The 27,832-nt window shown below is 32.6% G+C and overlaps 1 protein-coding gene across 5 annotated transcripts in view; it reads right to left on the minus strand.

Moving 5' to 3' along the window:
• The window catches only part of LOC129913231 (opioid-binding protein/cell adhesion molecule homolog), a 91,941-nt gene that overhangs the window by 26,857 nt on the left and 37,252 nt on the right, over nt 1-27,832 (minus strand). For all 5 annotated transcript variants that reach the window (XM_055991814.1, XM_055991812.1, XM_055991813.1 and 2 more), the window contains 3 exons: nt 24,104-24,175; nt 16,173-16,270; nt 15,192-15,399 (listed from right to left, as the gene is read on the minus strand). In XM_055991814.1, the coding sequence (XP_055847789.1) occupies nt 15,192-15,399; nt 16,173-16,270; nt 24,104-24,175 (378 nt within the window). The remainder of the gene's footprint in view (nt 1-15,191; nt 15,400-16,172; nt 16,271-24,103; nt 24,176-27,832) is intronic.

A 27,832-nucleotide genomic window follows, 5' to 3' on the forward strand; every position in this document is an offset into this window, starting at 1 on the left:
GGGATAATAATTAATTCTGTTTTACAGAGCTTATCTTCATGGTAATTATTATATGGAACTCCGCCACGCAAACAAAAAAGGTATATTCTGTGAGCATAGATAAGATTTATATTTCTCTTCTCATTTAAGTAATCTACCTGTAGAACGCGCAGGTATATCACAATAATCATCGTTATACACATGGAATTAAAAAATATTGTATTACATTTATGTTGAATTAATTATCTGGAATAAACATTAATATCTACAACAGTTCATGCATTAAAAATGCAAAACATTTTATTTTTTTTTTTTTATTTTTTTTATTGTTCAAATGTTTTAACATTTAAAAGGGTTTACAGAGTTTGGAGTTAAGTGAGGATATATTTTTTATAAACCAATAAGTTTTTGGAACTTTTTAGACATCAATTAATTATATAAAAGTTTGCAATATAATCGCTATTTTCCGGATGATTAATTTCGTGTTTTGTTGGTAATTGTGGTTGTAGCTCAGCAAACACTTCATATTGTAAACAATAACATACAATTGCTTAAACAATTGCGTGAGCACCTACTGGTTGTTTACCGTGAAAGCCGTCAAAAATGTGTTACAATAAACGTTGTCACAAAAGAGCTCTCAAATAGACCCAAGACGAAATTTGATCGTTTATCATTTTGATATTTTTTGGCTTATCACTATTAAGGGTCACACAGAATTATTTTTTTCGGCAAAGATAAGAGATATAATTGGCCAACTATTATGGGACAAGAAACAAAAATTAATGGGATAAAGGAAAAGAAACATTAAAATGATTGACATGTTCTTTCGTTCTTTAACTACGCTTACAAAGACTTGGCTAAGTATTTTCCTGTAATACTTTTTTTTAGTGTCCGACCGAAGCTTCGGCTTCGGCCAAAAAAACAACATTCGGCCAAACCTTCGGCTTCGGCAATTTTAGGCCGAAGTTTTGGCCGAAGCCGAAGAATCTGTTTATTATATGGAGCATCGTACTAGGCGCCGGAAAAATGTCAATTTTTGAAATTTTTGAATACCGAAGAAAAAATTCCAATCTTTTCTTCTTCAAAAATTTCAAAACACATGTGTGTCATCATAAATAAATAAAAATAATATTTTTATCCATTTGGTAAGGAGAATTCTTGACTTTTTTCAACCTTAGGCTTCGTCTTCCGCCAAAGATTTTCTTTCAGCCTAATAATTCGGCTGAAAATCGACCTTCGGTCGGACACTACTTTTTTTTAAAGAAGTCATATTAAAATCCTATAAAGAAAAATCGAAAAAAGAAAACAATTCCAATAATTATTCAAAGTTCAAACAAAAAAAGAATAAGTTACCTACATATTAAACATCCTCATGTCGTCCGGAATTCGCACGAATATGACAGGCAGAACGCTTCTCAGAAGAGAAATTCTCCTCTGGATTTAAAAACACAACTCACAAGACTAACGGGGTTTTTTTTTTTTGATTTTAGGAAAGTGTTTGAATTTTTGCATTTATATACAAAAATAGATTAAGTATTTGAACTTATTTTTTTTTTGCTCCTTAAATTTCGAAATAACTAAGAGCCGTTTTCTTCACTAAAAGTTGAAGTCAACTTGAGGATTTTTATTCTCAACTTGAGATTTTGTTTTTCTTCACTCAAAGTTGACAGTTCCAACTTTCGATTCTCAACTTTAGAGTTTATCAACTTGAGATTTTCTCAACTCTCGGAAAAATGAAAGTGGGGCTAGCAAACTTGAGATTTTGTAGGAAAACATCATATATTTTTTTTCTTTTAAATTGTATGATAATGTAATGATTCCTCTTTTTAAAAATGGAAAATTAAACTAAAAGATATCTAGTAAAAAAATGGCTCTAATTTTTTTATTTTTTTAAAGAAAAATATTAAATTGTATTCGCTTTTTCATTCAATTCAGCAATTGTTGCACTTTTTAGTTAATTTATGAAGATATGTACATTATAATATATTTTCGAATCACTGACAGTTGTAAATTATGAATATATTGATCATTTCACATCCCGTAAATTTTTTTTTATATCGCTTTAAAATTATTGCTACCAAATAGAATCTTTTGAAAAAAAAAATCAACACCAAATAAAAAAACAAATTTATCCACCGATTTTTAATTTGTTTTAAAACAAATTCGATAGAAATAAGACAATTAAACAAAACAAATGACATTTAAAATTTATTTTAAATTTATTTGAATAAAATGTCACAAATATCCCAGGGATATTTTGTTTAACTGAAAGTTGGCCAACTTTTGTTTTTCAAACTCGAGAGTTGAGAACAAAATAGTGAAGAAAACAAATGTTCAACTTTTGCTTCTACTCTCGAGTTGAAGTCAACTCTCAAGTTCGCCAACTTTGGAGTTTGCTTCAAGTTGAGCAATAGTGAAGAAAATGGGCCTAAGTAAATCATCATCATTTTTAAAAAATACGTGTTTTATTATAGTAAAAGGCAATTCGATTGACATTTTTAATTTTAAAATTTACGATCTTGACTTACAAGTTAACCGCATCTTCTTTCACTTTCCCACACTTAGTTTGGATATCACTGATTTATGTATATGTAGTTTAACATTTTTCTCTAATTTCGAAATTGTCAAATAATTCTTTCGAAAGCATGAAATCGATTCCGTTTTTATCCTTTCAGTTTCATAGTTTGCATACCTATTATTATTTTTTATTACTATTTTATTACAAAAGGGACCATATATTCCTTTAATTAACAACTTCACCAGAATGCATCAAAATCATTCACTTCTTTCCATTCGTATAAGGATAGGAATAAATTCGACCATTTTCGATTCCATTGGGAGAGCAGATCCCCAGTAAAATCACTCAAAGTAAAATGTTGTGTTCTACTGATATTTTATTCACTAGGATTCATTTGGTCTCACTCTTTCCGATAGGTATTCATATATAAAATAATTCGAAAATCTATTTCTGGATTTAGCTTCTTGCTTCTTGAGTACATATTAAAGAGGATCTATGTATTTATTGTATCATACCTATATAATAACCTATCCTATAGCACATGAAAAGACCGAGGCATTTCACTTTTGACCCTTGTTGTGGTTCATATAATACTTGGACAACTTTTACTCTAGTGATATGTTCCAAAGATTACTTATCCGTCACGTATGACCAGCTCGACCTCAAAACCAATCAACGTCCAATGAATGATGTTTCTCATGTGGGAATAAAGAGTGAAATGCCAAGCAAAGTTTGTGATATGAACTCATATAAGAAAACAAAGTCATATGCCTGACATCACACCAAAATAACTACAAAATGCAGTCTTTAATTATACAAACACAAACATGTATGCACATAGTATGTTGGTGTTAAAAAGTATTATATTAAGGTAAGGTACACACTTCTATCCTTAAAGTCTATGAATTGCTATGTTCTACTGATCATTAGGTAGGTATTTTGGACTTCAAAGGACATGTAACTGATTACAAAAAGATTTGTGGCACTCGAGGACTGCCGCGGTAAAGCTATTGCATTGCATTTTTTATCAACTTATGCAATTATAATTTGTTTACCTACACTACACAAAACAAATGGTTATATTTTGTATCTACCTATCAATTCATATACAACACCAAGGTCACATTTGAAAACATGCATACACACAATCTCATGTCATAAACTTCTCCAGATAAAAAAATAAGAAAACACAAGTATACTTTTTCTCTTCTCTTCTGATTTAATATCGCAAGCGCAATCCAACGCTTTACTCCTTCACAAATCACAAAAAGTTGATCAAGAAAGAGAAGAATGGGAAGAGAAAACAAAAGAAAAGAAAATACAGAACAATGTATGGTCTTCTTCCTTACTCCTCTTTTTGTTGTCTAACACAATTTATATAACCCTCTCTGGCTGAACCAAAACCATTCACACATCCATGCAAGCTTCGTACAATCGTATTATATGCATATACACACATACCATCATAAATGTACTAATTTTTCGTTACGTTTTTTCTTGGTTAGCTCCCCATGCCAGGCCTGCGTTAAAATCTATGCAATAGCTTAAAAAACGGTAAGTAACAGATATTGCAACGAAGGATTTTTTAAGCAAAAATACAAAAAAAGAAATTATTTTAAGAAATACTCGTAAACAAGCAATAGTTCGTAGAGCGGGCGGCGGCTGCAGAAACGCTCAACTCATCGAGCTAAAGAAAAATTCACTTTTGTAGCAAAAGATGACTCTGAGTAACTTCGAAAACCAGAGGTCTTCCCGTCCGCATCCTGGCAGGATTGGCGTAGCAGGGTGAAATCGGGTGCATTTTTTAGGCACCCTTCAACTCATCGAGCTAAAGAAAAAAATTGCCATGTTGGTCTTAGACTCAATTAGTGTATCAAAAAACCACAGGTCTTCCTTTCGGTAACCTGGCAGGAGTGGCGGTAGGGCGCATCAAAGTGGTCGATTTTTAGGGCCCTCCTAACTCATCGAGCTAAAAGATGAAATTGGTGTCGAATGAAAGGTAGCAATGTCTTCTTTAATAATTCAGAGGTCTTCCTGGCCAAATCTTGGCAGTTTTTGCACGCGAACAGCTTTAAGGTTGGAAACGATGAAAATGAGTTTTTTTGTTAAAGTCTTGTTTTTTGGTGTGTAGACCGGTGATTTAAGAAATTGTTTTGTTACCAAATCAAAAATAACAACATGAATTTACTAAATCCATAAAAAAAATTTGGAATAGATTAAAAATTTCTAAAAATAGACCATTAGAATGTCAAAAAATACCTATATTTCTAAGCAATTAATCAAAAAGTATGCTCTGCATTTTTATAGTTATCAAACTTATGTATGAAAAAGATGCTAAATCGAAGGTTAGAATGTCTACTTTTATATTTCAGAGGTCTTCCAAGTCAAGGCTTGGCAATTTGGTCACTTAGACCATTTTAAGACCCGATACTTCTAACCCGATTTGATTTTTTTTTCTGTGTTGACCAACTGTGGACCCTGGACTTGTCGAGATAAGGGATCAAATTGGTAAAAAACGAAAGGATGGAGCTTCTTCTTTTATAATACAGAGGTCTGCCAAACCAAAAATTGGTAGTTTGGCCACGCAGTCTATATTAAGGTATACTCGGTTTTCTTTTTTTTTTGTGTTGCCCTTTTGCGCACGCGTCGAACCATCGAGGTATTTAAAAGACGAAATTGGTACCAAATGAAAGATAAAAACGTCCTCTTTCGTGATTCAGAGGTCTTCCAAGCCAAAACTTGGCAGTTTGGTCATACGGGCAATTATAAGGTTGCAACATTTTTTTTTCTCTTTTTTTTTCTATGTTGACGCGATTGGGCACGCGTCGAATTATCGCGGTAGTTAAAAGACGCAATTGGTACCAAACGAAAGATAAGAACGTTCTCTTTCGTGATTCAGAGGTCTTCCAAGCCAAAACTTATCAGTTTGGTCATACGGGCAATTATAAGGTTGCAACATTTTTTTTTCTCTTTTTTTTCTATGTTGACGCGGTAGGGCGCGCGTCGAACCATTGAGTTAGTTAAAAGACGAAATTGGTGCCAAACGAAAGATAAGAACGTACTCTTTCGTGATTCAGAGGTCTTCCAAGCCAAAACTTGGCAGTTTGGTCATACTTGCAATAATAAGGTTGCAACATTTTTTTTTCTCTTTTTTTTTCTATGTTGACGCGATTGGGCACGCGTCGAATTATCGCGGTAGTTAAAAGACGCAATTGGTACCAAACGAAAGATAAGAACGTTCTCTTTCGTGATTCAGAGGTCTTCCAAGCCAAAACTTATCAGTTTGGTCATACGGGCAATTATAAGGTTGCAACATTTTTTTTTCTCTTTTCTTTTCTATTTTGACGCGATTGGGCACGCGTCGAACCATCGAGGTAGTTAAAAGAAGAAATTGGTACCAAACGAAAGATAAGGATGCCCTCTTTCGTGATTCAGAGGTCTTCCAAGCCAAAACTTGGCAGTTTCTTTACGCAGCCTATTTTAAGTTGGGAACCTATTATTATCGCGATTTGGCTTGATTTTTCTGTGTTGACCGACAGGTGGACCCCATTTTATTTTCTCTTTTTACTGCCTGTGTTGAACGCTCTGGTTTGAGGGCATTAACACGAGTTAAACCAGCCATCCTAATAGAAGAAGAAGAAAATAATTGTGAGGATAGTTTATCTGATTCTTCAGAAGAATCTTTTTTAAAATCCCTTTACAGTTTTTTAATCTTTAAGAAAATATTTGTTTCCTTTAGCTCAATGGTTTCAAGGGCCCCACACCACAAGCGTTCAACACAGGCAGTAAAAGAGAAAATAAAATAGGGTCCACCTGTCGGTCAACACAGAAAAATCAAGCCAAATCGCGATAATAATAGGTTCCCAACTTAAAATAGGCTGCGTAAAGAAACTGCCAAGTTTTGGCTTGGAAGACCTCTGAATCACGAAAGAGGGCATCCTTATCTTTCGTTTGGTACCAATTTCGTCTTTTAACTACCTCGATGGTTCGACGCGTGCCCAATCGCGTCAAAATAGAAAAGAAAAGAGAAAAAAAAATGTTGCAACCTTATAATTGCCCGTATGACCAAACTGCCAAGTTTTGGCTTGGAAGACCTCTGAATCACGAAAGAGGACGTTCTTATCTTTCGTTTGGTACCAATTGCGTCTTTTAACTACCGCGATAATTCGACGCGTGCCCAATCGCGTCAACATAGAAAAAAAAAGAGAAAAAAAAATGTTGCAACCTTATTATTGCAAGTATGACCAAACTGCCAAGTTTTGGCTTGGAAGACCTCTGAATCACGAAAGAGGACGTTTTTATCTTTCATTTGGTACCAATTTCGTCTTTTAACTAACTCAATGGTTCGACGCGCGCCCTACCGCGTCAACATAGAAAAAAAAGAGAAAAAAAAATGTTGCAACCTTATAATTGCCCGTATGACCAAACTGCCAAGTTTTGGCTTGGAAGACCTCTGAATCACGAAAGAGGACGTTTTTATCTTTCATTTGGTACCAATTTCGTCTTTTAAATACCTCGATGGTTCGACGCGTGCGCAAAAGGGCAACACAAAAAAAAAAGAAAACCGAGTATACCTTAATATAGACTGCGTGGCCAAACTACCAATTTGGTTTGGCAGACCTCTGTATTATAAAAGAAGAAGCTCCATCCTTTCGTTTTTTACCAATTTGATCCCTTATCTCGACAAGTCCAGGGTCCACAGTCGGTCAACACAGAAAAAAAAATCAAATCGGGTTAGAAGTATCGGGTCTTAAAATGGTCTAAGTGACCAAATTGCCAAGCCTTGACTTGGAAGACCTCTGAAATATAAAAGTAGACATTCTAACCTTCGATTTGGCATCTTTTTCATACATAAGTTTGATAACTATAAAAATGCAGAGCATACTTTTTGATTAATTGCTTAGAAATATAGGTATTTTTTGACATTCTAATGGTCTATTTTTAGAAATTTTTAATCTATTCCAAATTTTTTTTATGGATTTAGTAAATTCATGTTGTTATCTTTGATTTGGTAACAAAACAATTTCTTAAATCACCGGTCTACACACCAAAAAACAAGACTTTAACAAAAAAACTCATTTTCATCGTTTCCAACCTTAAGCTGTTCGCGTGCAAAAACTGCCAAGATTTGGCCAGGAAGACCTCTGAATTATTAAAGAAGACATTGCTACCTTTCATTTGACACCAATTTCATCTTTTAGCTCGATGAGTTAGGAGGGCCCTAAAAATCGACCACTTTGATGCGCCCTACCGCCACTCCTGCCAGGTTACCGAAAGGAAGACCTGTGGTTTTTTGATACACTAATTGAGTCTAAGACCAACATGGCAATTTTTTTCTTTAGCTCGATGAGTTGAAGGGTGCCTAAAAAATGCACCCGATTTCACCCTGCTACGCCAATCCTGCCAGGATGCGGACGGGAAGACCTCTGGTTTTCGAAGTTACTCAGAGTCATCTTTTGCTACAAAAGTGAATTTTTCTTTAGCTCGATGAGTTGAGCGTTTCTGCAGCCGCCGCCCGGTCTATCGAGAAATGTGTTTATTTTTGTTTGTTTTTTGCTCTGAAAAACCTTTGTTTTGTTAAATTCAAATTTTCTCTCTCTTTCTAACTTCAACTTTGGAAACTTTAATACCTTTTTGAAAACTGTAAAAAAGGTAACTGGGCAAGTTTTTAAAATAATCAACCAGTTTCAAATCACATATTTCATTAAAACTCTGAATCGAAAAGACGAAAAAAATAAAAAAAAATGTTTAATTTAATTTAATTTAATTAATAAAAATGCAAGATATCTCTGATACAAATCACCCAAAATTGAAAAATCCAAAATATTCATTTCCAGGATAGACAAATGCAGGTAATGAACGAAGGAATAGTCAAAATTTTGACAAAATGGCGGCTTCTCAAAGACAAAAATCGTTTTTTTTTCACGAAAATTTACACTTTAAAATGGCATAAAAAATCCAATTATTGTCAAAAACCTTTTTCCTTCGTTCATTACCTGACAAAAGTATCAAAAAAAAATTCAGTAAAAATTTCAAGCCGATCGGTCCAGCCGTTCCGGAGTAATCGTGCTCACCGCCAGACACATTTTTTTTGGAGGTCGTCTAGGAGATCTACTACAAAAATAACGGAACCCAATATTTTTTAAATACACAGCGAATTCTTTTTATACATTAAATTTGCTATAGGGATATGTATTCTTTAGGTTTATATAATTAAATGCCTCTTTACAAAAAATCCACAAAAAAGAAGGTTTTTTTTTGCACTTACAACTAGATATAACCCCTTAAGTAAGATGATAAATAAGCCTTTTTTGTTTATTTCTTAAGGGATTAAAAATATTTTGTATATTTCCAAGTATAGACTTAACACATTTACCCTAAACAAATGAAAACAAAAATGACCGAGAAAAATTGAGAAAGAACGTGTTGTCAATGTTGAAAATAATTGGAATTTAATTGCAACGCGACCCCGCGGCCGGCCGTATTGTTTGTATGGTGGATTTGCTATTTGTTGAAAAGGATAAGTTTTGCATTCGTAAAAAAATGTCGAAATTTTTTTTACAAAACTTTAGATATGCTAATTAAATTTAATATTAAATTGCTTTACACAAAATTTAACGCTGAGAACTGAGCCAAGGAAAATTATTAAATGGGAAAATATTTATAAATCATGGAACCCACAAATGCGAAGCTATTGGCGTGTTCGTTCGGTCGTAGCGAATTGTGTCTAGTAGTTTCGATTAATTTTAAAATTGTTTGTCTGACACTGAATGCGTTTTCTAATTCTCAAAAGGCTAGAATACATTTAAATAATTTAATTTTCAAAGCGTTAAGTTAATTTATTTTGTTGGTTCAAATAAATTATTTGTTTTGCATATTGACCGATGTGGTAACAAAAATGCACCACATATCAAAGTCAGAGAAAGCTTAATTTTGATATGCATTAAATGAGGTTAGAAAAAGGAATGAACTATTTTTGTACAGTTTTCAAGTGAAAGCATATATAAATATACTAGGGGAGAGTGGGGCCAAATGTAACACTTTTTTCTAAAATCGATGGTTCTCCTACAAATTTGAAAGTGGGTCAACCAGACCTTTTTTAAATTAAAGACCCATGTTTTAGCTCCAAGATCCATCATAAAAATTTAGCAAAACATAACGGTAATGTTGAAAAATATAGCTTCCAAAAAAAAAATCGTGTTGTTTCAACTTACCCCACATACGGGGCAAAGTGTAACACATACCGGGGTAGGTTGTACCAAGAACTAAAAATAAGAGAAAAATACCTTTATTTGTTTATATTTATTTGTTTTTAATTAATAACAATAAAAACAAATCTTAGTCATGAAATTTTGGTGCAAATTTGTAAAAAGTGGAGCAAATCCAAGATTTCCAGAGAAAATTTGACAGTAGTCTTAAATAAAAGTTATTCGAATTCATAAATTGTTTTATAAGCTTTATGAATTCAAATGGTGGTTCAAAAATGTGTTTCCAATTTCAAAATAAATACAAATTCAATTACAAGCATTCATATTCAGGGTTGTTAATTATATTAGGTAAACAGTTTTTCAGTATAGGTAGGTTTTTACATGGTACAACTTGCCCCGGAAAAATGTTACAACTAGCCCCAGCATGAAATTTGGCACATAAAATCAATTTAAAAAAAAAGCGAAACTGATATAGACATAACACATACACGCAATTTGAGCCAAAACACGGTTGCATATAACAAAAAAACACTTAGCACTCTATCTTTTTCGGGTAAAGAGGTAGACCAAAAATAAAATTAAAAAAAAAAGTTACAAACATGCATTTTTTGGGCACCACTAGTGTAACTTCTCACCCTGTCGTCTAATCTTCATCTGAAGAAAATGTGCCGGTAGATATTCAAAAATTGAGCATTTTTCTCCTTTACGCGTTTCTTAATATTGAAAGGAACATCGCTTTTTTTAGCTGTTAATTCTTACCCCTGTTACATTTAGCCCCACTCTCCCCTATTTTGTAACCCATAATTCAAACTTTTCATGCTTAAATCTGCGTTGTTCTTAATAAATAGCTCCTCTTAGAGATAAATAAACAACTTCAATGTAAAAAAATTGAAGTTGTTGTCGAAATCAATTACCTATAAAATGGCTACTGGTATCAGCTAGGTGTGACTTGCTGTTAAGATATGTATTTTTTGTACCTTCCTAATTCAAATTTTGTTTTAAAGCTTGGATAAAATCCTTATTCGGATTTTAAATCCATCCGAAACTGTACGGGGTGAATCCGTGATCCCACTTACTTTATACATTTGTATACGCCATTACAAAGAGTATCTAATAGGTATGTAATAGAAGCACAATATTGTTACATCCAAGATCCAACAGTCTATGAATAAAGTCGTCATATTTACACCAAACACCACTTATAAATAAAACACAACTTACATCTTAAAATTTATATTACAACTGAAAAATCCAAATAACTTTATCCACAGCATCAACTACATACGACTCTGTCATATATTGTATTTCAATTTTGCAAAAGCAACATTTAAGAGTAGGCACAGCTCGAATGTTGCAGCGGAATTGCACGAAGTAGGTAGTCTGTGTTTTCTGCTGTGGTGTTGGTTTTCAGTACTTTTGCTACAGTTTCTGCAACATTCGCTGGCAATTAAATTTTTTTTTTAAGATTTAAATGCATGCCAATCAGAGGACGGTTGAGTAAAAAAAAACATGCATAATGAAAAATACAAAAAACATTTTGCGCTCATCAAGAAAACACTGGTTCCAATTTGTTTAATTAAAATTGTGTACTCTGACGCGCTTTGAAAAAAAAAGATTCTTCAGTTAATGTTAATTATGATGAAAACACAGATGATGATGCGAAGTACCTAACTTTTTTCAGTTTTAATATTTTTTATTTTCTTTTAGGGAAGTAGCAGTTTATGATTTGGGGAAAAATATACTCTAATGAAGAATAAAGTGACATTAGAAAAGTAATTTTGTTGACACTCATTCTTGAAAGTGAACGGATGCTGAGAAAATTCCGTCAAAACCATGTTCTTAAGTTTTTTTCTTGGGTAAAAATTAAATTAAAATTAAAAGAATTAAGGAAAAGTATAATAAATTTAATTTCGTTTTCGCAGGTAGAAGTTTTTTTTTTTATTGTTAAAAAAAAAACTAAGTAGGTATGTATTATGAAGCTAAGGGCGTGCGTTTTTTTGATGCACGATGCCGCACCAATTTGATTCGTACATTACTCACAGTAAAATTGAGTATGCTGATAACCTTACATTTTTGCCGTGACGATGTGGCATCGCACGCAGTTCGCAGGTTCCCAAAACACTGCTACGTCACCCACCGTACGAGCACTTACATCTATCAGTAGATTGCCGCAGCATCATCGTACTTGGTATGCTTCTTGTAAGAATCAAATGACTGCATCTTGTCAAAAAACGAATCTGTGCACCGAGCCTTAAAAAAGGGCTAGGTGTTCGGCTTCGTTGGTGGTACAGATCGATTATTATGTGCATTTCGGATAAATGCACATTTTCATATAGTTGAGATATTTTTTAATAACTGAACAAAATCTCACCTATGTAGAGTAGTCAATTCATTTTTGTTCAAAAAAATCAAAAAATGTGGATTTTAATAAAAAACCTGCACTGAGGAAAAAGCCACCATAAGACTACGTAAAATTAATGAAAACCACATTGATTTAACTATTATTCGGAATGATTTTACGTTGAAGATGAACATTTTGAAATCAACGTGGAAAAAATGTTAATTTTTGATGGTTTCGTATCTTGAACATTCGCGTAGGAAGGGGGGGTCCTGGGTGGGCCAGGCCCACCCTAGAAAATCCATGGCCCACTCCAGAAAAATTGACAGTACTATGGAACTTTTAAGCCAGAACTATAATTGGGGGAAGCAGTCGGAAGCTTATGTCAAATTCACGTTTTTGTTGTTGTTTTCTTTGTCTTTTTGATAAGTTTTCATCCGTCGAGTGCGGTTGCGAGCACTGTTGCCGTCCGTTTCATGTTCATCCGACAATTATAGTTCTGGCTTTAGTCTGGTATTAGCTCCCACTGACAGTTTTTTTTTTCATAATATCGCTTGCTGAGAATTATAAGGTTGTTTGCTATAGTATAAGTACATACCTCGTTTATATGAGCAGACTCAGGGCCAGTTGTACAAACGTGGTTCAGCTTCGGATCAGGAATTTAACTCGCCGATTTCGGCAGATGAGCAGTGGATTTAAAGAATGGATCTAGCTATTTCAACCTATATGGACCTAGAACCAGTGCTAAAAGTCAAATTTACCACCGAATTCAGAAGATAAAAGTTGCTGAACCATGGATTTAATATTTGTACAACTGGCCCTCAAAGGCCGGATTCAATAATTAGCTTTTTCAACTTAAAATTTTGGCACAAGACTTTATTTTTATATTTAGGCCGTGTGTGAATCGGGTAAAATATTTAAACGAGAATACATTTTTGAGACTTTTGAGGTGAAAAGATAATTTCAGTTGTCAAAAGAAACATTAAGAGTGTGTATTAGGGAAAATTAATATTTTTCAATATAGGTACATATTTTATTTTATTGATGATGAAAAAAATTGTTAGTGAATGGCAACACAAAAATAAAATTCACAGGAAAATGTGTGTTGGAAGCTTATGTTAATATTAATAAATTAATTTGACATCATTAATTTTTTTGTTTTGCAGAAAAAAAAAAATATATCTACGTTAAAAATTTATTCAAATTCACACAGGTAAATTAAGCCAAAGATAATTTTTTTACTAACCAGACATTCAAATTTCTTAACTTAACCCAATGCCCAAAATTTAATTTCCTACATTTCGGCTTAGGTTTCAAGAGCACCTTAAGTTAAAATATAAAGCAAATAAAATAAAATTGAAAGCTTGGTAAGGTCAGTTTTTAAAGCCAATCGCTGTCATATATTTTGAATGAATTCAACATGTGTGTCCATCAAAATAAAAGTGCTGTAACTCCATCCAATTGCATTTCGAGATAACAAGCTTTTAAAAAAAGGAATTCCATATACCTAACACCACACAATATAAAAACAAAAAACAGTAACTATCAAAGATATATTGCGTAATTGGAGTTGATTCCTCTTTATATTGAATGATATTAACAAAATACCATACCATTAATCAAAAAACACCTTTTTTCAAAAAAATTGAGTTACACAACCATTATTTTTGACAAATTTTAAGTTATTTAAAACAACAGAGCTTGGCGAATAATTTGCCATTGTAGGGAGCAAAGTAAAAAAAAAATGCATGGCTTCAGGTGGACGATATCATCTGGCCCACCCTAGACAAAATCTCTAGCTACGCCCATGATCTTGAAGTCACATAAATCAAAGAAGTTCATCTTTGAAACAACGATGTTTCAACTTCAATTTATTTTTTCCCTCAGTGTGCATTCTTCAATGGCCGGAGTGGCCGATTTTATTTACCCATTGGTAAAACAAAATTAAATAAATTCAGAAGACTATTACGCATAAACCATGAATTGCAGCCAGTGATGTGAAAAAAAAAATGAAAAAACACTCCACTCTAATGTGTATAATCTTTGCAGAACTTTAGTATTGAACAGTCAAAAAAGAAGTATTAAGGAATAAATAGCGGAAGTCATTTTTGTTTCGCCTTTCGCGTTCACCTTGACACTGCAGTGGACTCAGTTCTCCGAATTTTAAGAAATTTTTATTTATTATTTATTTATTTATACTCGTATTTGATGTATTAGCACCCATTTGCTGAAACAAACTTTAAATATTTAAGTAAACTCTGCGTTAACTGTCACAACATTTTTATATAGAACTTAAGGCCGTTTGCTGAATCGAAACTTAAGCATTTAAGTTATAGATAAATCCTTATGTGAAAAAAGTAGGGAATAAGAGTTTATGTTCGACATAAATTATTTGAGTTTCGATTCAGCAAATGGCCCTTAAATCCTAAAGCTTCGTTTCAGCAAACAGCTCTTAGAATGCTTAAGGTAAAAAAGACAAATCAAAAGTACATAATACCTATACCAATTATTTACTTTTTTACTCTGGAGGTATTATTCTCTGTTTATTCATTGAGCCTGTTAAAAGTTTTTCATATTTGTAAGACCTAAAGGTCTTTAAATACAAATATAGTAACTTATTAGTATAAAAACATCCAAGTATTTTGCTAGCGTTCTGTATTAAACATTGTGCTTGATAGCGTAACTTACATACATAGGTAAGTAACTACCCTTCCCACAGAAACACAAATTGATAAACGTGTTTCAACTTTAATTGATTGAATGTGTATAAAACATATATGTAGGTATATAAATACGAGGTACATAGGCAAATAAAATTACGAAAGTTAATTTTTGCCATTTTGTGGTTATTCAATTAAATATTATTAAGATGAGTTTAATATAACAACTTGATTCCTACTAGGTACTTGATCTCAATCTAAAATCATTCCAAACAACCAAAATACCAAAGACCCTCACATATTTTCAAAGACAATCCTAAACATAATAAAACTTTCTTCGTAATGAGAATCACCTTCTTTCAAAGTCACCCAAAAGTTACAAAACAAATTCACTCTCATAAATTCCACTCAACCACAAATAAACAACATATTCATCTGCCCGGTCCATTAAACTTTTTGGTACAATACCAACTACAAAGGATACTCACCAACAACATCTAAATAACCAACTTGACTCTTCATCGGATCCGTGTTTATCTGACACATATACCATCCCTTGTCCGATTCCTTAACGTCACGAATTTTCAATACCCAAGCACGTTTCTCAGCGTGAGTTATGCTCATTCGATGATTTTTGGTGATTACGTGATTTTGTATCGTTAGAATGGTTTGTGTATCCACACGTAACCACGCGATCTATACGTGGAAGGAGAAAAAAGAAACAGTTAGAAAAAAAAAGAGAAAGAAAAAAGAAAATACCGGTGATGGTGAATTAGACAAAACTGCCCTCAAACACATGTTAGTTAGTGTTAGATCCGGAATAAACAGACAGGAAGGAAGCTTAGGTTAGGAGAGTTACCGTTACGGTTGTTGTGTAGATATCTGTTTCTGTATCGTCTTAGACTTTTGTGTGGTCCTTTTTTGTACCTTTTTTCTTTTCCGTTTTGTTTGGCAATAATCGCACAAGATATCATTATTTTGTTATTGTGTTCCTATTTTGTGTTGTGGGCAGTGGGCTCAGGTTTGGGGAAGGATGGAGCAGAGAGAATGTATTCTCCTAATTATCGTTAGGAAGGATGATGAGGGAAATGATGGCAGTAAATCAATTTGGCGTTCGTCCTTCTTGTGGGTTCGTCTTCATCTTCTTGATGGTTGGGTGGTTGTTGTGGAGTCAATCAATTTACGTGAATAACCGGATTTCAACGAAACAAGAGGTTATACAGGGAGAATAAACAAGGATTGAAAAGGAAACTTTGATTGGGTGTAAATTATTTTTGTGTCCAATTCATTTTGGTCGGTGACTTATTGTCAGAGTGTAGAGGATTGTGTAAGGACTATAATAGTGTTTGGACGAAGCAAGGATTTATTCAAAGGACCTAGCTATGTACGTATGTACCTAATAAAGGAAAATCTACTGGGAGGATATTTTTGTGGGAGGTGAAGTAAATATTAACTGAAACAGGTTATACCTTGTAAGTCTGTAGATTGTCAACGACACATTGAAGAATAGCTTCTCGTCCCACAGGGATTGTAACATTTTGTAAAGGCTCACCGAATTTCGGTAGATCTGAAAAAAGATGAAGAACATTTGATATCCTTATTATGTATATTGTTCGAAATTGACAGGTAGTTTTGGGAAGGAGGGTGCTTGTGTTGTGATGGAATAAGGTATTCTTAAACAAAGCTATTTTATACCGTTTCGTTTGTATAATATAACAATGCAATGATGAAGACCAATATGTTTGCCAATGATTAGGATATCATTACAATGTGTCTCAAGGGGATTGATGAACTTTTTGAATTTCATTTTGGTGAATGGCTGGAATGAGGTTAAATCGTTTTCATGTTAACAATTCAAATAGGTACTTATTGATGATTGTGAGAAGAATTGGCTGAACGTATGTATTTATTTATTTTGCACTATACGACTTGATAAACTGTTCACATGATAAATTTAGTTTCCTCGAATAATTAATACCTATGCATACGAAATATGGTTACACAATAAAGTTGGTGACTATTAATCTTTCGCAATATATAACGTCAATGTGAGAGACCAACTTATCAAAGGAAAAGTCGTTGACTTTAAAATTGTGATCTGGGTGTGATTCCCATACAAAAAAGTGTGGGTGCACGTGCACATGTATCTATACGCGATTAAAGTTATACATCCCAAAGTGATGGTGGGATTAAAAACTGTAGTTAAGGCGGAGAACATCTTTGGCGAAAAACATAGTTGCTAGTCATATAATGTGACAACGTATAAGAGCATCAGAATATGATCAGATAAAAAGTCATGCCTCGAAGTGGAATACACTAATACAGCAACTTAAAGAAAGTACGCAATTACAATCTTTGAACAGCAACATCTTGCTTATGGCTATGAAAATTCGCAAGGCCTGTATCTGAAAGAAGTTTCTTCCCCAATCTCGAGTGCGAGGTTGCAAATCCGTTAAATTTATACTGAGTTTTCTAAAATTAAGAATGTATTGTTTTCAGTATATTGGCATTAATAACTCAAAAACCGGTTTTCTGAAACAGCGACAGTGTAAAAAGGCATAACTACCTAACTATTTAAGAATATACGCTCAAAGAAGGAGTAAAGACCACTAAACTCGTGCGCCAATGTTCATCAATTCATCTGCTGCTACCAGGGGGAAAAAAATGTTCGTATACAAGGAGCGAGATCGACTTAGCACCACTGAAAGGAGTCTGATTATCGGGTTGCTCCCCGTGAAATAGCTATAACTTCTGCCTATGAACTTGGTGGTAACACACACAAGTTGTTGTTGTTCATTAAAAACCTTCAAAACAATCATTTCCTATAATTGTAAGCATCTTACACTTATGACAATTATAAGTGACATTTATATTGCACTAACAGAAAAATAACAAGTTCTTCACAAACGAAAAAGAACTACCAACTACACACAATAAAGTACCTAGAATTCTCAACTCTCAACTGACAATACACAAAAAAGAGATCGCTGCATTAAAGTTTATGAGTGTTAACTTAGCGAAGCACTTTTCGTAAATCGAGTTGGGAGTTGTTTATTATTCTGTTCCTATTTTGTTGCTAATTAGTTACGGCAATTTTGATTTTGTTGCTCCGGTAGTTTTTGTTTTATACACTGAAAATAATAAATTTCGTAAAATTACGAAATATTTTTTGATATTTTTTAATTTTTTTTCTATTAATATCCCAATTGACCTACAATGTAAGTAGGTAACTTGGTACCTACAATCTAAGTCTTTTGTACCTAAATTATTGATAAAAAAAAAAAACAACAACAAAAGCCGTGTTTTTGTACTATGAACAGTAACAATAGGTACCTAGTTTTATTTCAATCATTTGTTGTTGTCTTAAGTGCAAATTTTACTAAGCGAAGTACCTACTGAGTTACTACAAATACAAAAAAAAATACTTTTCTCATTTTAAGAATTAGAGCTTTGCTTGTGTTTTCTTTGAACCTCTTCTATGCTGTTCCCAACCTATAGATACCTGTTTTTTTTTTATTTGATTGAATAATATTACCTATAATCTTCAAGTTTTCTAAAACATGGAAATTAAATACATTTTATGAACGCATGCGCCCAAAACGTTTAATCACAATTTTCATCTCTATTTTCTATAATTCGTTTAAAAAATCATGTCAAATAGATACACAAAAATAGGTTATGTGAATTTCGCACTCCCAAATGCTTATTATTTTTTTACTTGCTCTATAGGGCAAGTATTGGTTTCGTGTCGAAAAAAAAAACTTGAGGTTTTAATCAAAACCAACATTACGATGCTGGAGAATTCCAAAAAAGTGGGTCTCGCAATTCCGTCCGTGCGTCCGTGCGTCTGTGCGGTTGTGCGTCCATCTGTACACATTTCCACAGCCTAAACGGGTGGACGGTTTTTCTTCAAATTTGGTACAGATGATTTTTATAAAATTCTGAAAGTTGGTTTTTTTTTTTGTTTTTTTATATCTCGCTTAGAAAGTGTACCTCCCATACAAATTTTTCAATTTAAACCAAATAACTCGAAAACGGCTCTAACGATTTTTATTAAAGTTTGCAGACGTAATATTTGAAGCTATTGCAATAAAACTGCATTTTTATTTATTCCAAAAAAAGTCAAATAAAAAATTTTTTTTTTCATATAAAAAAAATTTGCCCTAAATGTCGGCTCTTCCCCAACCTCAACAAAATTTCTTTAAAATTTATATGAAGGCAGCTCTTAAAATCTACAAGTAAACTAACATAAAAGTGCTTTGAACTGCAAGGGCAAGTACGTGCGACCCCAGTCGTGCATTTTATTTTACCCCAGGATCGCACAAGATTTTTTTTTGGAGCCCACTCTGAGTTCACCACACTCACAAAAAATAATTTTAATAAATTTTATTCAGTGTAAAAGTTATTGGTTTTGCACTGTGGTTCGTTTGGTCAAAATTAGTCCAGGATAGCCCAACTTTTAATTTCGCTATCTACCCTTAGTTTACAAATAATAGAAGCATTATTTTTTATACACAAAAAAAAAAAAAAAAAAAAATAGTACGCATACACCATAGTGACCTTTTTTTAATTTATAATTTAGAAAAAGTAAATACACTGGTGGGGGCACTGCGCTTCCAATGGTATTTATTTCACTTAGAATTCTTACTTGATTGAATGTAGTACATATAACATTCCTGTTAAGAAGCTTAAGTTGATTTGTTTTATTAAACCTTAAAAACAACAAAATATCAATATTTTTTGTATTGCAAAAATAATTGATTTTTTTGGTTTGCCATAGAAAAGATACATGCTCAGTATAATCTATCTAAACTTTTTTCAAAAGTTTAGACAAATATTAAAAGATTTGTAAGGTGATTCCTTTTTTAGTACACGAATAGTACTTTTTTTAACGTTTATCAACTAACCATGGTTATTCCAACAAATTCCATTACTTTTTCCTTTCAGTCTAACCTTTAACTCAAAAGTTACGACAAAAAACTTGTTTCAAATTACCAGCCCTTAAAAATCGTCGTTTTTCCACTTTGAGGTTTTTACATACACCACAAATCGTCATTTGTCTACCCTAGGTTACTTTTAGGAGAAATCTAAGCAAATTTTGTATGTGAGTATGTAAGTTTTTTGATTTAAAGTCTTTTTTTGTGTATATAGAAGAAAACAAATTATGCAGCTCTTTCTAGATTTTGAGTCTTCGACCGTATAATTTTCAGTGAAATTCAGATGCTTTAACTATTCTAAACTAAGAGAGTCACTGTGGTGTATGCGTGTCTTTTGACGCAAATATTTTTATTTTATTTAATTTTTTTTGAAAAAAAGTTCATCTTCACAAGAATGAGAAATTAATTTTTTTAAGTGTCGTAACTCAGTAAGTACTCAGCTCAGTAAAATTTTGGAAGTACGACAACAAAAATGATTGCTTAGCTTATATAAAAGTAGGTACCTATTCATTTATTGTTATTCACAGTCAGAGTTGGGTAATCGAATCGTTAATTACATTACATGTAATTACAGGGTAATTGCATTGTAATCGAATTACTTTCCCATTACAATGGAAATGTAATTCGAAATGCAATTACAATTAAATTACCGTGTAATTTTATTGTAATTACATTATGAAATTACAAAAGTAATTGCATTGTAATTAAATATTTTGGAATTTGAAAGTAATTGTATTGTATTTGAAACTCTGAAATTAATTTCTAAATTAAATTAAACATTTTATTTTAGTCAAATGAAACAAAATCATTCAATAAATTAATTAATATTAGCTGTGTTTTATTATTCCCGTGATCCAGATCAGATCATTTTATTTGTTTGCTATACAATAACAAAGCAAGATCCTGCTTTTTTTGTAAGAGAAATGAAAACAATATGATTTGATCTGGATCACGAGAATAATACGACATAGCTATTATCATATTACGCGAAAAGTTACAGTAAAATTACTGGTAATTTATTATTGCTTTAAGCAAAACAAACTTTTCAAAGTTTGTGTCCGATAACTTATTTCACCGCAGCGCATTTATTATGCCCGCAAATGAAGAAAATCTTTCAATGGGAGCGACGACGATTGAAGTATTGTGTTGCCCAAGGTAGCGGAGACTCCAACCTACATTTGGGTACAACTCCTATCCCTGTAGGTGCACGCGTTCTCAAACCGGGAGAACTTAAAGGTCAAACAAAAGTTAAGCCCGATTCTGAAAAAATAGGCATGATGCGGTGGTTTAAAATGGAAGATGATTTTTTAAAAATCTGACAATGTGCAAAGCGTAGGCCCATGACACAAGCTATCATTTGGCATCACTCCCAAAAATTTCTCTCAAGCAGTTAAGCTTCGCGGAGCGTTGAAAGGTTCGGGGATTTTTCGAAAAAAAATTTTACCCCAACTTTCAAACGCAATTATCTCGGAGTTTTGAACAAAATCCAAAAACCGGATTATACCACTATTGGGTAGCTGAGAATATAACCCCCAACTTCAAACGCCTATATCTCGGGATTTTGAAAACGGGTAAAAAAAATTTTTTTGATACCCAAAGGTAACGGGGACTCTAACCTACATTTGGGTACAACTCCCATCACTGTAGGTCCACGGGTTCTCAAACTGGGAGAACTTAAAGGTTAAAAAAAAGTTACGCCCGATGCTGAAAAAAAAGGCATGATTTGGCGGTTTAACAGGGAAAATGAGCTTTTTAAAAATCTGACAATGTGCAATGCGCAAGCCCATGACACAAGCTACCATTTGGCATCACTGCCAAAAATTTCCCTCAAGCGGTTTAGCTTCCAGGAGCGTTTAAAGGTTCGGGGATTTTTCGAAAAAAACAATTTACCCGAACTTTCAAACTGGATTTTCTCGGAATTTTGAAAAAAATCCAAAAACCGGATTATACCACTATTGGGTAGCTGAGAATATAACCTTTCATATGGCACCACCCCCATGTCTCTAGGTCAAAGCGTTCAGCTCCCAGAACCTTTTTCGCGCCCCCAACCTCCAACGGCTATATATCGGAATTTTGAAGAAAAAAAATGAATACAAAATTTTTGATGCCCAAAGGTAGCGGGTACTCTAACCTACATTTGGGTACAACTCCCATCCCTGTAGGTCCACCCTTTACATGTGGCATAGTTTTTCTTTGAAATGTTGAAGGTTTAGATTTTGGTTTTATTTTGTTTTTAAAATATAATTACTTTAAAATTACAATTTTAATTACAATGCAATTACTTTTGTAATTTCATCGTTTTAATTACAATAAAATTACACGGTAATTTAATTGTAATTGCATTTCGAATTACATTTCCATTGTAATGGGAAAGTAATTCGATTACAATGCAATTACTCCACTAGTAATTGCATTGTAATTAATTAGTAATTAATTACAAATGTAATGATTACTCCCCAACTCTGTTCACAGTGCAAAAGCACGGCTTTTGTTATTTTTTCCTATCAATAATATAGGAAAATAATATAAAATGTTTTTTGAGTAATTTAAGTGTTTTGAGTAATTTAAGTGTTAATTTTAATAAATAGGGTAAGATTTTAAATAATGATAAATTTTTTTTTTCGAATTCAAGCTTTTTTCATTTTTTGAATTTTACTAAAACATGTTCTATAGTATGCTTATGTAAAATTTTTTTTACACCATCAGAAAATAGACATTTTAACGAACGAAATGCCCACCGACTTTTTGAAAAAAGCTGATATTTTGACACGTGAATTTTCGATTGAAAATTAGGGTGTTTTTTTGGTATTAAGTCAAAATAAGGTGAACAAATTAATATTTTAAATCAAATAAATTACTGTGTATTTGGAACATAATCACCAAATTTCGTAGAAAAATTTTTGTTTTTGAAAAAGATAAAAATAAAAAACCAAAAACTCGGTTTTTTGAATTTTCACATAAATTTTGAGGTTATGTAAAAAAAAAATGTTAATACAAAAGTTGTAGATCTTTTTATTACCTACAACTTTGCCATACAACTTTTTTCTATAGGATTTGTAGTTTTGACGGAAATCGAGATATACCATTTTTTACCATTAAAAACTCAACCCACCCACTTCCCGAACTCGGCTCGCCCGTAATTTATTTTTCCTTTAATTTTCATCATATTCACCTCCTTTTCCAATGGGTTTCATTCTACTATGATTTTTTTCGGTTACAAAAATTATCGACCCTGGTCTATAATACATAAAAGTTTTTAAAAAAAGTGTTGTAAGTTCATGCTTTACTAGGTTTTTTGTTTCACGAACTTTTCCTGAGAAAATTATTTATGACTTCAGATTCCTTTCCTTTTATGTATATTTCTCAATATCGTATGTTGTTTTAAAATCCATTCAGCAGTGTGTTGTAATATAAGTATTGTTTTGAAACATTTGTTAACTAAGTGTTATGTAGGTTTTTTCTCACCTTTTATATATTTTTCCCAACGGTTGTTGAAAATTTTTACAAACAGATTTCTTTCTTTGTCTGTAAGGTCCAGTAATTTGATGACAAATTTCATTAAACCATCAAAAATCTTGAAAAAGCTCCAAAAGAAACAACAGAGAACTTTTAGTTCTTTATGATTTTCTTGAAATTGGGATAAGGCAGAAGTTGTTCATTCTGGTTTTGTGAGCGAACCAAATTAAGTAAATGTACTCAACCCTTACAAAAAATTAACAAAAAAACGAAAGTCCGAAAACTTCCTCTAAACTCGCCAACATCCATGTAGGGTGTAGGAACGTAGTCAACACCAACAACCACATCCACATCACATGCCCAATTTAACATCGATTTTCGCATCACTAAATTCTGCTCAACATTTTGCATTTAATCCCCTAAAAGAAGAATGTACATTGTTGACTAAATGGACGTTTATATCCCAGTCAAAGCAAAATATTTATAAGCACAATTTTCTGGACCGGGTAAAGCGAGTGAAAACTGTATACCCACCAAGTCTGTGCTCTATACTTTATGAATGCATCCATGCAACGGTAACTGTACCAATCACTCAGGATATTACCATAATCAGGCAGGAAAAAATGAAAATGGTGTTCCGCCTTTCTCCCAAAAAAACGACCCAAGCGGAAGGGAGGAAAACATTTCTAGCAAAATGGATAAAAACATTTCTGCTTTCAGAGGACATTTAAAAGGATTCGTAAAAAAATGTTGAGAATATTATATATACATATGCATACACTTTATTGTATGTATGCATTTTTTCACTATGCCAAATGGACGTTTATGAGATGCCATTAATTTTGCGTTGAAGTACCTCTTCTCTACATTGCACAGAATACGGCACAAAAGGAGACCGGAAAAAATATTCAACAAAATAGGAAAATAAATTGGGAGAATAAGAGGTAAAGCTTGTATCAATAAATCCATAAGAATATGCTTACTCGTCGCGCGGGATGATAACTTACCCTTTTCAGGTATTGTATTCACCGATGTATCTTCTCGGATATCTTCCAGTAGCTCCTCATGATTTTTCATATCTGCAAAAAAAAAAAAAAATAATGCATAGTAAAAACTTATATCAAATTTCAATGAAACTATTTTATGTAAAAGAGCAAAGGTATGATTAAAAAATTGCTGAGTGGGTGAAGTGTTTTTGAGAAATAGTTTATTCATTTTGAATGTTGTAATCAACCCCAGGAAATTTTCGATATTATAGTTGATTTTTTTGTAAATGTACTTCTCTTAGTTCAGATGAGTGTATTGGAGAATATTGGAGACAGGTCAGTGACTTGTCACATAATTTCAAGAACTAGGTAGCTGATATTATCTGTTTTTAGAATTAATTAATATTTCTTAATAAAGGGAAATTTTAAAAATAGTTTTTTTTATGCAACCTTTTTTCTGGTGAAGTTTAGGTAAAAAAGTTATTTGAATAAACATGTATCCCTTTCGCATGTTGCCTTATCAAAATCCAATTAACTTATTCATTTATGTTATTTATACTTAATTATATAAATGTAATACTTAGGATACATCACTAAATCCATGCAAAACCTGAAGAAAGGTCAGTCAATGGAGAGTCGAACGCAGGGGAGGGGATATTAAAAAAGTTGTGACGTCAGGTAAGTTCTCAAACAGCATTGAAGAGATTGTTTTCACTACAGCCCAAATGAGATAATTTAGCAAAATAGGTCAGTGCTAATTTCAAATCAAGTTTTTTCTATACGATTTGACACTCGAAATGAGATAATTTGCGAAATTATCTATTATCTCATTTGGGCTGTAGTGATCTTATGGGGCGTCCGCCATTTTGAAAAACGCGTAGGTCTCAATATTTCCAGAACGATTTGTCGCACAGAAAACTAGCAAGGACTTTTCTTATCGGAGTAATATCTTCAAAGTTACAGCATCGCAAATGGTGTGTTATTTTATATTTTCAATAACTGTTAGAGTTATGTAACTCAAAATGAGATACTTTTCGGTGTTCTAACTCTGAAAGTATAACTCTTATATAGGAAAATTATATATGACAGAAATAAAGATAGTTACATTTCCATCAGAAAGAGAAAGTCAATTGTAGATGATATCAAAAACGTTGTGAAATAAGCAAAATAAGGTGACCAGCGCCTAAAGACAATCCATTGCTGATTTGTATCTGAAACAACAGACTTCTCCAGCCAGGTCCATTTGTCATTTCGACAGTTTCGCACACCAAGTTGATTGAAATCCCCTTCCACTTGCATGTGCCCCAATGCGCTATTCCTTTGGGCTATGGTTGAACATTTTCCGGGGTATATCATTGTTGTCCAAGCAATCCACATGCCTATCGATTCACAGCACCTTTGCTCCTTTGGCTAGTTTATTGCATTTGTACATTGTACAACCCCTACAGTAAAGTATAATTCTTACAAGAATGATGTATGGGAGAGATAATCGCATTTCCAATCATAAATACATAGAAATATCTGTGCGAGAAGTTGTTTTCGAGATAATGCAAGAAAATGGGGGAAGCCCCCACCAGAACAAACATGACTTCCCAACTTTTTTCAAATTTATTGCTCACTGACTGTACTATAATGTATATTTTAAAAAGGATAAGAAAGTGGTACCTACTATTTTCGAAATTAAGAATCTGCTGGGGTCAAATTACGGCACACGATTACGATCATACGTTAAAGTTTTTACTATTTGTGTCTCTATTTAATTAGTAGAAAAAGATGGGGACACATAGCAACCATACGTTAACGAACGTATGCCGTTATTCGACCCCAGTATTCTCAAGTTTTTTTTATCAAAAATGTTACTTCGCAGAACATTGTTCTGAAAACTGGATTATATATTCATTGACAAGGACTATAAAGATGAGTTGTTCAAACTTTCTATGTATATTGAATTCATTAGTAAAAATTTGCCACAAACTATCTATATTTAGTAAATGAAATGACAAACAAGACGCAAGTGTCATTTAAAGTTTTCCACCTCCACAATGAACGAAGACATTATTTTTTCTCCTAGCAGGATATTCTAGTGAAATTAATTAAATACCTTATTTCTTGTTGTTTAGGAACAGGACTTTTTCCAGTGAAGGTTTTTCTATTTTCTTCATTCCTCTTTTGCGCTGGGTTTGTTCAAGAAGCTCAATTAAAATTGTAGAAAGACATTTTCTCCATTTGCCATTTGGACGTTTGCATTCGTATCCGTTGCTTCAAGTGCAATACAGAAAAATTAGCATTAAAGTAAAAACAAAAAGAACAACATACAAGCGAAACAAATTGATCTTTTTTTACTGCATGCATATTGCACAACTACGTAAGTATCTTTCTTTTGGATAGTATACACAGTTGCTGTATTTGTAAATATAATGTTGGGATGCTTTGAAAGGAAACGCAATTTTTCCTCATAATTAGTTTGTGAACAAAGTAGGGAAGAGAAGAAAGCATTTGGCTTTTATGATGACGACGAGTTCACTTGAGATATGCAAATGGTATGTTTCTTTCTTTTTTCATAAACCTTTTTTCAACCTCAAAGGGCAACTGCACCAAAATTTGTTAGTCGGAGATCAGAGGTATTTGATCCTTCTGCAAGGACTAATTAGAGGAAATATGTAGACATAAATGTTTTTTCATTTCAATTGAATATTCAAATAACTAGATATGCACCTACTCGTATGAATATAACATAAATGCAATCTCAAAGCAGTAATTAGTCCAAAGAAGATTTTCAATGTGGTTTTATGCAAGCTGAAGACTTTTGAAATAGTAACGTGAAATATACCATATAAGGGTAAGGTTGAGCCAGGACGTAGCCAAAGTGTATCGAAATGCTGAAAGTGCGGACATCAATCAATGGATTTGAATAATTTTTCTTCGTTATTTTCCTTCTGAGTCGGAAGACCAATTATTTTTTTTTTTTGAAATATACACAAAAAGTACCTATTACATGTGCATTTCTGTCAAAGGAACAAGGAGACTTGAAACACAAGTCAATGGAGTTTTTTTTATTTTAGGTATATGAAAAGTTAATATATTTGCTGGAAATCAAAATTAACATACATCAGACAAATAAAATGTTACATAGGCCAAAATACTATTTAGATAGTGCCTAAAAAGTTGTCCCTTTGGACAGTGAATTTTGAAAAAAAAAAAAAATATAAACATTTTTATCAATATATTTTCGTCCTACATATATTTTAGTTGACATAGAATTGTTATACTTTAATCTATTATAAAATAACATTTGCACCGATATATTTGGAATGACATTTCTATATTTATAACAGTTTAAACAGAAAGTGATCAAAACCAAACAACTGCGTTACTTTACTGCAAATTTCAGTTTTATTTGTAAAATCATATAATTAAGCTCTCTGATATTCCTATTTGAAACTATAGGAACAACGTAAGTCTCCTATGAAGTTAAATCACAGAAAAATTAACTTCAATTATTAAATATTCTTAATAGTTCATTACCGAAAATCAGCTTTAATACTTTAAATACCACTGCGTTACCAAAATAAACCACAATGTTACCGTGATTTGCAAATAATGCAATCCAAATTTGGGTTTCAAACTTGTAAAATTAAATAATGTTAATTTTATAAATCAATACCTATAGTTTTTCGACTAATATGTAGGTACCTACTTTTTCTTCAAGAAAAATGAAATTCAAAAAAGGCACATTTTTTTAGGCACTAA

The sequence above is a fragment of the Episyrphus balteatus genome, chromosome 3 (genome assembly GCF_945859705.1).
Source record: "Episyrphus balteatus chromosome 3, idEpiBalt1.1, whole genome shotgun sequence".
Lineage (NCBI taxonomy): Eukaryota > Metazoa > Arthropoda > Insecta > Diptera > Syrphidae > Episyrphus > Episyrphus balteatus.